General features: G+C 31.2%; 1 protein-coding gene across 1 annotated transcript; it reads right to left on the reverse strand.

Annotated features, from left to right (window-relative positions):
• Positions 1-8038: 8038 nt before the first annotated feature.
• LOC129951644 (UDP-glycosyltransferase UGT5-like) lies at positions 8039-11318 on the reverse strand. Its single transcript, XM_056063891.1, has 4 exons — positions 11231-11318; positions 9082-9802; positions 8848-9016; positions 8039-8786 (listed from the first exon to the last, which is right to left on the reverse strand). Exons 2-4 carry the CDS (start codon positions 9741-9743, stop codon positions 8067-8069), a joined length of 1551 nt encoding a protein of 516 aa, XP_055919866.1. The 5' UTR covers positions 9744-9802; positions 11231-11318; the 3' UTR covers positions 8039-8066.
• Between the last annotated feature and the right edge of the window lie 885 nt (positions 11319-12203).

Genomic DNA, 12203 nt, shown 5'->3' on the forward strand with positions numbered 1-12203 from the left:
ATGAAAAAATATTTTAAAGTCACCCACACACCTAGCTCAATAGTTTTTAGTGTCAGGCACCAAGAGATTAAAATCAACATTTCAAAAGATTTTGGTGAAATTTTACTTAAGAATGTAAAAGAATGAAAAGACTTCAAGTGAATGCATTTAGTCTCAAATGATTTCAATCTTTTTAAGGTCAAGTGAAAAGATTGCATTCTTTTACAATCCTGGTCAGTACTCCCATTTTTCGATATTCATTGTTTAGTTTAAAATACGGCCATGGACTTATTTTGTCCATATCATATGGAAACATAACGAATGCGAATTCGGTACACACATCATATAAGCATGTCCTTATGTCCTTTTTGGTACAATGACTAAGTCTTCTGGCACTGCTGTTGTTGATGCCAAGTTGGTACCAGAGAAGCGAGGAGTATAACAGAGGGGAAGCCTTTGCATTTGGTGCATATGTGCATTTGATGGATGAGCAGTCATCATAGTGAGTATTTTATGACTTTGATGGTACATACATAAATAGAACTTGTTCCTATATGCAAGTGAAATTATTATTCCTTTTTCGGGTACACTACACACGTATACATACACAGGTATCTAAACTCCTGTAAACATGGAAATAATTTTGTTAGAAACACGATAATATAAACAGAGTACGGTTATTTTATTGTTGTAGACTATATTTAGCTATGTTTGTTTGAAGCTATAGGTAAGTTTAATTCCCTTAATTTACAAGAGTTTTAGACAGGATATTAATTATTGCAACATTTTGAGACACTATATTTTCAGAAACTTCTGAAAGGTGACAAATTTATAACAAAGCATGTGTGGATGTGTGAGATACATGCGTGTACATATGTAGAAGAGGTGATTTAAATAATTGTTTTAAAAATTTTGAGTGCTACATTAATCTTAGAAATACAAAATTTATTGTCTTGGTCCTTTTTTTAATTTTAAAATACGGTTTTGCTTCCTTCTTGGGTTTATCCTTCGGTGCAGAATAATAATTTTTCTTTACAATTTCAAAATGGGTGTCGGTTTAAAAATCATTAAGAGTCTGTTCATTTCTTGAAAATGACTTTAAAATGTTGTATTATATTTTATTCTTGACAATAATAATTAGGAATGAGTTTTTTAATTTTTTTTAAATTCCAATGGGCAGTTTTTTTCACAAAAAATTAAACACTTAAAACAAAGCCACTGATAAGTTCAAACCCATGCCCGTCTGTCGATTTTTCTAAGGCTATAACAAAATATATACAATGTTTTGTCTGAGATACAAAATTTTAAGTCAATATCTTTCTTTGTTTTCATAATATAGGGTCCGCCATCTAACTTTTGTTCAACTAGTGCTTATTTCGTGAATTGCAACACTTAGCTCAAGTCTGATTTGACAGATAAATAGTTTTATCCTTTTGCTAAACAAATATGGTTGTGTATGCGCTTGAACAACGCTGGAAACAAAGCTTAGAAAAGATGCCTATTTTGCAAAAAAAATCAGATGAAGCTCATTTTGATCTAGGTGGGTATGTAAACAAGCAAAATTGTCCCATTTGGGGTACAGAAAACCCGCACGCACGCATACATTTAAAATCCGATACACCCAAAACGAATCAATGTTTGGTGCGGATTTTGGTCGAGAGGCATAATTGAGCCATTTTTCTTCTAAAAAGTGCAAGGAGTGGCAGTTACAGTCAATCGCGATCGTAATCGGGCCATGTTGAACGAATCTTCGTTCACAAAAGGAGGAGGAGGATACTGGCAACGAAATATTCGAATCAGTGTTTACGAATTTTTTAAAGTATTTTTTGTAGATTCTTATCTTTTTCTTAAACTGTAACTGAATCTTGAATTCAAAATTTGGTATAAGAAAAAATTAGTTTGAAGGCAATACGATTTTTCTAAAAATTTTACCAAATTTCAAAAACGTTATTTTTCGTTGCATACATTTATTCTGGAGGTAATATCATTTTGTATTTATACAAAATTCGAATCACGTCTGTTACGAATCTTTACTATCTTCCTAAACTCCAAAAAAGAAACATTTTGTTGCACCCTGTTTTATCGAAATCATCTATGGAATTCGAAGTTCTTAAGTTGCTCGGTTCACTCAGGAAACAGTGGGTACAAACCGCATTAAATTTTGTAGCTTCCCGCTAAAATTCTGAGAACATGTATTTTCATTTTGACCACCAAGCGAGAAGGATCTCCTCTTCAGAATAAGTTGTAATAGAGTTTTGGAGTTCTTTACATCTTTTAAAAATCCAATTGGCATTTTTTTTTCACAAACAATTAAACACTTAAAACAAAGACACTGAAAATAAAAGATCACCTGGTCATAAAAAATAAATTATCTTCAATCCGCAAGACGCCTTTACTTGCATATAACAACCAAATTGAGACTGTGAACCTCACAAGGACACCTCTGTGCAGAACACGGAAATATCGGCCTTTGGAAATTTTCACCACGGGCTAATGTCTCGTGGTCATTTTTGTTTATCAAGTGCAAAATCGTAGAAGAGAAAGCGAACAAATAAATAAATTTCAAGTTCAATGCCAAGGCCTAGCTCTTCACTTTAAATCCGGTTCCGGTGGATGTTTCATCATTGGTCTTTGCCGAAAATTTTTGGCCGATAGGTGTCAAAATTTGACCTTTTGTTTATATGCCAAAAAACATCTTGGAGAAGGACGTAGGGATAACAACCTAACAACGAATGGTTTAAAGTCTACATATGTTCGTCTTTCGTCATTAAAGATTTATTTCCACAATGCAAGTGGCCACCGAAACAAAGTACACGATCTCTTTAAAAATACATGTGTTGTACATTATGATATTATCATCATTGTTGAGTCATGGCTTTATAACGGAAGGGGATCCCCTGTGTTTTATTAGGCTCTTTTGGTCTTTTTGTTTTTTGGAATGCGAATAAATAAAAAACTATTCCATTCTTTTACCCAACGTTTCGTAAGAATTCCTTACTTCTTCAGGGGATCCCCTAAAGAAGTATGGAATCCTTCAGGGGATCCCCTGAAGAAGTAAGGAATTCTTACGAAACGTTGGGTAAAAGAATGGAATAGTTTTTTTATTTATTCGCATTCCAAAAAACAAAAAGACCAAAAGAGCCTAATAAAACACAAATAAATAAGTATTAAAAAAGAATTGGTCAAACACATACAACATTAAAAAAAATGAATTTATGTTTCTTGATTTGAAAAATATGGACAACTGCTTCATTGAAATTGTATTAATGGGTTTTGAAAGATTTGTTCCTTATTCTTTCAAAAAAAAAATCATCGGATTCGCCTTGGATTAATAAGCAGCTCTGAAAAAAACGTAATACATACGTGAAATACAATAAATCACAAAATCAATCGGATTATGATAATTTTAGTAAATTACTTAAAGATTTTGTAGTTCTTAGTAAGTTTCTATATAGAGCTTATATCTTGAATATTGAAAGTAATATAAAAACAACAGTAAATCGTTCTGGTCATTTGTCAATTCTAAAAGAAAATCGATAGGGATTCCAAATACCATGCGGATTTAGACTCCATAGTTGAATTGTTTGCTAATTATTTCAAATCCGTTTATTCTCATTCAGGATTTAATAATAGTTCACTAAAAAACATAAAAAGTAGGTTTGATATTGGTTTGATCCAGTTAAGTTTTGAAGAAGTTAATTCCGGACTAAAATCACTTCAGCCTAATTATAGTTCTGGACCAGATGGCATTCCTTCGGCAGTGTTGAAAAATTGTTGTGATTCCATCTGTGCTCCTTTACTAAGCATATTCAACAAGTCCCTCCAAGAAGGTATTTTTATTGATGAATGGAAACTTTCTTACTTGGTCCCTATTCATAAATCAGGTTCTTAAAACGATGTAGAAAATTATAGGGTTATTTGTAAACTCTCCGCAATTCCCAAATTGTTTGAAAGCATGGTGAAAATAAAGCTTGATTTCCTTACAAGTGAATATTTATCAGAAGTATAGCATGGTTTTGTATCCGGTCGATCATCTGTTACCAATTTAACTTAGTTCACTTCGTATGTCACTAATGCTATGGAACAAAAATTTCAAGTGGACGCAGTATACACTGACTTTAGTAAAGCCTTTGATTCTGTGAACCACCAAATACTTCTAAAGATTATTTTTGAGATTATTGGTTTTCATTCTCACTTTCTGCGTTGGTTATCGTCATATTTATCTTGTAGAACATAACAAGTTAAGATTGGAGATACATACTCTAAGGAAATTTAGTGTATATCAGGTGTCCCGCAAGGTAGCCCCCGAGGTCCGCTTCTTTTTATAATGTTCGTTAACGATATTGTCTCGGTCTTTAATTATTGTGAATGCTTATTATATGCGGACGATCTGAAAATATTTTCAAAAATTTCGAGTTTGGACGATTGTCAATTTTTGCAATCTGACATTGATTCTTTATCAAGTGTAACACGATTTCTTTTTCCAGAAAATCTCATATTTTTTTATTCAACTATGAAATTGAATATGTGGGTTTAGATAGGGTTTCATGTATTAAAGACTTAGGAGTTATTCTTGATTCCCAACTTTCTTTTAAATGTCATTTCGATTATTTGGTTCCCAAAGACCCTTTCGTGTTATTATCCTTGTATATATCTCTCGTCAGATCAATTTTGGAATATGCTGATGTTATTTGGAGTCCTATTTATAAAGTTCATTCTTATCGGATTGAAAAGATTCAAAGACGATTTACAAAATATATATTTAAGAAAATTGGTTGGAACTTTAGTCCTAGTTATGAGGCTAGATGCCAATTACTTGTAATAAAGTCGTTACAATCAAGAAGAAAAATTCATAGTGTAATGCTTATTAGAGACTTACTATGCTACCATTTTAAATGTCCATCTCTTCTTTCCTTGGTACCAATCTATGTTCCCACTAGGTCTATGAGAGCTAGAATCTTCTTATTCCAAAGAATTCACATGACAAATTATGTTAGTAATGAAACTTTATCAAGATCTATTATATATTTCAATGAAGTGTCTTCAAATATTGACTTTTTTAATCTTAATCGTAATAAATTTAAAACTGAAGTATTATATTTATTCACTTTTTAATTTGCTCTTGGAGTGCTTATATCTGTTAGCTGTAATATTGCTTGTAAATTTAATAAATAAATAAAAAATAAATAAATCCGCTAACTGCATCACTTGCCGTTTTCCTCTCAGCTTCTAGCTCAGTAACGGCTTCCTTCCCTGAACGAATCACGAATAGACCCCCGAACAAGAAAGCTTAGATCCATTTTACAACTCAGTTAAGTGAAATTCGCGAAAGCAATCGGCTGGCTGAAGTGCGGCGGAAAGGAAGGGGTTGCAATCCCACCTATTCCAAGTAAGGCTCTCAGGTCACCACATTATTATAACCGTAGCACGTCTCATGAATTAATATACAATTTAATTGAAGTCATTAGCGTTATTGGCTCATGAGATATTCGGGTTCAATGAAAATGTGGGCTATTTTACTTGCAACATTTCGCATTGCATTCGTAAAAAATTTCCAACTCGAGATTTTAATCAAACATAACAATAAGATGGTAGAAAAGTCGAAAAAAGTAGGAACCCCCGATTAAAAAATACATTAAATATTTCTTTACAGACTCTTTGGATACATGAGCAAGTTCGTGCGTCCCAGTCGAGCATTGTATTTGAAAGTCCTTTCTGTAAAACAAAAATGATTTGATGTTGATATCTTTACTGGTTCTTAAGAAATGGACGAAGACCGACGGTATTCCTATAACGTAAGTAAACTTACACACACAGACATCTTTCTAAAAACCTTTGATTTAGATTCTACGTAAGGAACCATGAAACGTCGAGAATTTTCAATCTTCAATTCAACAAATCGGACCGATAACAATAACTTGAATGCAAACGCATGCAAATTGGTAGAAATAATTTCAGACACAGTTATCTTAGGAATGAAAAATCTTGAAAACTTATTTCATCTCAGGTGAAATACATTTCATACTATTTTTAAAAATGTTAAGAAAAATCAAATGGACAGACAAATCGAAAAAAAACCTACAATAATATTAGTAAAACTTATAAGAATTAATTTTCGACTTCAATATCTTGAGAACGAGAAAATGAAATTAAATTTTTTTACAAAAATAAGAAAAACCGTCAAAATTTACTAATAAATTAGTTTCTCAAATTTTTCGACAGAAAACTTTAGTTTTGATTCCATACTTCTTCAAATTTCTTAAATGAGTATCAAATATGTCATATTTTCAGTTTTTAAGACGTCAATGGGTAATTATTAGTTTTTATCGCATCACAGCCTTGAGTGCTAATAGATCCCTAACAATTGTTTAGTTTTCTTCTTAAAAACGAGTCTAAAGATTTATATTTATTCATACCAGGAATAAACTTATTTCCTGCAAAAACAGGAACAAATTATGTTGGCACATTTTCATTATTCTATATACTTTTTTTAATAAGAACTGACACAGTTACTGTCATAGTTACTGTTCGTAAATTCAAGAAAATATTTCCATAAATGTACGAGTACATTGCCTTATATATTCAAGAATATTACTTTTGTTTCATAAACCCGTACCAATAGAGGGCCCATAAAAAATATCAAATATTTTATATATGTTCATTTTCCTAAGAAAATAAATGCCGAAAGCCATTTTTCTTAGTAATTCAGAAAATTAAGTTCTTTGACAAGCAGATGATGATTACTTCTCGAAAAATCATAATCAAGTTCATATTCATTTCAATGATAATAATAATAATTATTATTGCTTCTATGAGTATGAACCAAATGAAATATTCAGCTTTTAATATTCAAGTCCTTTTTTTCCTTACTCTATGATGGAATAAAAAGAAGTGGGATATTGGAGACGGCTGTAGGAGTTGATTTTGGTGAAGTAATTCAATCTTTTCTCATGAATCCGTTTATAGAATATTCTGTGTCACATCCTGTCTCTGATAGTATATTCTTTTGAATATTTCATTCTATTTTTATGGATTTGGGATACGTGATGTGGTTGTGGATATAAGGATATGGGACACATTTCATTTTTGTTTTTATTGTCAATTGGATCAATATTCAATAGATTGACAGTTTCGTCAACTATTAATTAGTAACAGATGATTCTAACGTACACATGAACATATTCAAGTATGTAATTCAATGCAACTTATATTCCCTTTAGCCATCCTCTACCATATCTAATTTAAGAAACAATTCACTTTATTACATAATATCTTTCTGGAAATAGTCAAACATATTTCTTAAATTTTGTGAAAGAATCTTATTTAGTCAGAGTAAAACAAATAAACAATAGACTAAACAAAATCGTCTAAGACATTAAAACTTTATATGTGGGATATTCAAAAATAGTAATCCCGTTAGTAATTACCCAGAACACCAAAATTGATTTAATTACTTTTGTGTTAAATAATAAATGAGGAATGATTTTGAAAGTTTTGATCGTGTATTCACTAAAATGAACATTTTTTAACATTAAATGAACATAAATATAGTTATTATTATTGACTTATTTTGTTTGCAGAAATCCTTTATCACAGAGTTTAGTCTCGGAATATCCAGATGCACAAAATTAGGGATCACAAAATCCTTAAATAAAAATATGCAATACTAAATGAACAGCACTTTATGGATTTCGTTTTTATGAAAATTGTGGCACCAATGAATGAGAATCAAAAAGAACGAAGTTTTCTACTATATTACTTGAACACATTTTCAATTAGAAGAAGATCACTCTGATTTCTTTAATTTTTAACGAGAAATGATTGGCTTTGCATTTCAAAAACCTATACAATAATTTTCAGTTTTGGATCTTTCAAAATGTATGAATGTAGGGTTAAGACTTCGAGATAGAATCTTTTAATTTCGATGAAAGCTGTTGCTTCCACGTTGTCGCTTGTATTCGAATAATTAAGTTGAAATAAGAATAGGTACTCGTATATAAAAATCAATTTTTTTCTTACATTTCAAAAAAAACTTGTCCAAAACATATTTATAAACAAATTTGTACGCTTTGTATAAATTCCTTGATTTATTCCTTCTTCACTTTATTTCTACACAATAATCTCTTAAGCAGTAAATATGCCATTTTTGTGACCTTAAAAATAACAAAAACAATCGCCAATAAAAATCCAATAACATCCAGAGACAAAAGCTGGAAATGGTTCAGGTGTACTGCAGGACTTTGCATATGAGGAGCTCCACGATGCCTCAGTACATACTCCACCCAATAGACAGCAGTTTGTTTAGCAGTCATTGGTCGATCTCTATAAAGTCTAGCAAATTGTCTTACATTATTCCTGTAAGTTTGATTTGTGAGAACTTCTTCGATTGCATCGTTCACAATCTTCTCCGATAGAGTTGCATAGTCAAGACTTAGACCAAAACCAGCATTTTTGACATTTTCCATATTCATATGTTGATCATTCAAAAGTGGTATCCCCACCATCGGTACGCCATGAAATTGTGCCTCAGCAATGCCACCCAAACCACCATGTGTGACAAAAAGCTTAACGTTAGGATGATTCAAAACATCATCTTGAGGTAGCCAGTTTTTGTAAATTATATTTGGAGATTCGAGAGGCAATTCTGGGTCACTCCATTTGCATAAAACTGTATGGGGAAGTTTCGAGAGAGCTTTGAATATGGCCTTGAGTTTCGTTTCGTCCAGGTGGCTTTTATAGATATTTGTCCCAAGGCTGAAGTAAATAGCGCCATTTTGAGTTGAGTTATCTAGGATTGATTTGATGTCCTTATGGGAAATTAAATTTGTGTTAAAAGTGATAAACATATTTTCTTGTTGACGGACTTACCTCAGGTAGAGGATCAGGCTTTTCTTTGATATGAATGCCACCAATTTCCACTAAGGCCGGAACATTTGGACGAATTGGACCTTGACTGAAATGACTGGCTGTAAAAACAAGAGACACATTCTTCATCATGGTGTCTAACGATGGATAGCGATCTGATGGAAAGTTGGCCCTTAAACAACAAAAGCAAAAGAATTAATGTTGAAAGTTTCATAGACAATGTTTGATAAGTCTTACCTGTAATACATCTCCTGGGTCCACCATAAGTATGGCCGATAAGCCAACTCCCTCAACACAACATTATGAACAAAATTCGAAACTCTATCCAAAAATCCATTTGATTGTTTCACACTAGTCGCCAAAGTTGGTACATATGCGAATTCCTGAGGATTTCCCACAAAATCATTAACATTAGGAAAAGCCCTTATTGTAAACGACAGAATAATGGGACACTTAAAATGTGCTGCTACTCCAAACATAAAATCATTTAGAAAATATCCATGCAGAACCAAGTCAAAAGATTCTTCGTCCATCAACTTTTGCATTTGGGGATGATGCAAACTTGAGTTCGAAATCTCCGAAAGTGCACTTATAAAATTGGTAATGACTCTAAAAAACGACGGTTGTTTATTGACAGCCTCTGAAAAAATCTCCGCTGATATTGGCGGCACTTCCAAATAGATATAACGATAGGGAAGATTCTTTTTTAACGGTTTGTGTGTAGATACAACGGTGACATTATGACCACGTTCAGCTAATGCTTCTGCTATTGCACTATGAATTATCAGATGACTTCGAGAGTGTGTTGGGAAGAGGCCGAGAATTCTTGCTGAATTCGAGGAACTTAAAACACAAGCGATACATATCAAGCCGAATGTCAATTTAATGGAAAGTTCCATAATTTATACGAAAGGTCTTAATAGCACAGCAAATCTACTTAAACTGATGAAACTGATACCTAACACGAATAAAGAGAACATTTAATACAATTATTTTTGTTTATCTTACTCATTATAGTTTTGTGACTTTCCTATAAAATAATAAATTTCGAAAAATTAGATGTAGGCATAACATTTATGATGATAAGAAATTTTGAGTAGAAAGAAAAAAATAATATAACTAATATAAATACAGGTTGTTCAATGTCAATTAATTTAATGATGTATTATTTGGTGACAAGGAAAACCGTACATAAATATTTTATTTAATTTATGTTGTTGATGGAAATTTCATTAAGGTTATTTGTAAAATTCAATAGGTATCTGGTAGATGCAGGTATATCAACAAAAGAGTCTGCTTAACAACTCTTTATTAAGATTTTAAAATATGCATATATGCATTAATTTAAATGACATTTAATTTGTAAAAACAAAAACATAATTTACTAAATTTGTGTTCAAAAACCAATAAATTGATTTTTTAAATTAAATGTTTGTTGAACGATTTTTGAGATATCGAATTTTGAAAAAAAAATCAATATTTTTTAACATTTTTACTCGTCAAATATTATTCAAACTAGAAAAAAAGGTATTTTATTATATTTTATACATAAATTGAAGGGTCCCCCTATTTTATATTCTATTTATATATTTTGTTTATTTCGTCACACAAACCAATTTTTGGGCACAAAAAAATGTTAATCTCTAATAAAACTACCTTTATCAGATTCTTTTCGATTAAAAATAACACTAATTGTTTTATGAATGGGTTTGAAATAAAAACATATTTTTAAAGTACGTAAACTTTTCATAAAATGAACTTGGTAAACTTTTAGGTAGTACGTCAAGAAGTCAATATACTTTATGAATCTCAGATAAGGTTAAAAAAAACTAACTAACTTATCACATAAATCAATATTTTTTTTTTCAATCTTTATAAGCATAATCTCATTTTGAATTAATTTATATTAAATTGGGTAATAACAATAAATTTTCAAAATACAGTTCATTCTCTCTTATTCAAAATTTTTAACACTTACTTATCTTTTACAAAGTATTGACATACAATTTTGGCAAAATTTAAATACTTTGCTTCACAGTTTCTTACAAAAAAAAATTATACCAATATAAATTATACCAAAAATAAAATCCTAAAAAAAATAAAACTAACGTCCCGATTATCACGACAAAAACAATTTACACTTCAATTATTGTCTGCACTGGTTTTTTTTAAACATTTATTCTTACTCAAGAACATGAAGGAGTCTACTGTATCTAGAAACATTGATACTAAGATACTGTAAACTCAAATAAATAGGTTGTAGCTAGAGACTTCATCATGAGTTCCATATTTGAAAAATGGACTTATCATGTTGTTTCCCTGGGTTCTTTGACACAAAATATGAAAACAATTATCTTAATCAAATCAAGCTACCCACAATACTTACGAAAAAAGTATAGGATCGTTTTTGAGTCAGCGGTATGTTCTTACTACGAATCGACTTCAAAAAAAAATTTGAAAAACTTTTAACTTGCTTGAAAAACACAACCACATTTGTTAAGTAATCAAAAAACTATTTATTAGGTTAAACGAATACTGAACTTTATATATACAGTCCATGATTATTGATCACCGCCGGCTGCCGCTACCGCGCCGCTTACATATATATTCCATTCTCATTCATATCTTAGTATAATAATCTCTGATCTTTTATTATCTAAATCTATAGATACCGTCAAAATGATGTAAGGTAGATAACGATGGTTGAAGAAGAGATACATTTGTTGTGATCATAAGACATAATTAGGATCGCCCATGAGATCTGAGTCATCATTGTTCATCATTAAAAACTAACTGATTTTAAACATAGATAAGATAATTTTAAATATCACATAGAAAGTGGGAAAACCTGTATTCAAAATTTAAGTAATGTAGAAGAGAGTTTAAGACTTCAAACAATTTGACTAAGGACATTCGTTCAGCCATCATCAAAAAAACAGGCAGGCAAATTAAGATGCAGGGCTTGTGGCACGAAAAACGGTATTCGAGCTTTTGTCGTTTTGATTTAAAGTATTAATTTAAACTGCGTGCTTAAAAGTTCAAACACTTTATTTTATGCAAACAGATAGATGGATGGAAGAATTACTCCTTTATTGTAGCATTGGATGGGTTAAAGTCTGAAACTCACAAAATACCAATGTGCCCCAGGGATCTGTCCTATCTAGTATAATCTTTAGCATTTTTTAAATGATCTTCTGTCTAAAACTTATACTTCATTTATCTGTATCGCTGTAGACAGTGCATTCAGCTTTTCATATTCGTTTCTATAGGCATACTATCCTGCTCTTTGGTTTTGGCTCTTCAACGGTTTTTTTGATAAGCTTATTAACTTCTCATAGGAAGTTATTGTAATGGGTCCG

The sequence above is a fragment of the Eupeodes corollae genome, chromosome 3, assembly GCF_945859685.1.
Source record: "Eupeodes corollae chromosome 3, idEupCoro1.1, whole genome shotgun sequence".
NCBI classification, from domain to species: Eukaryota; Metazoa; Arthropoda; class Insecta; order Diptera; family Syrphidae; genus Eupeodes; species Eupeodes corollae.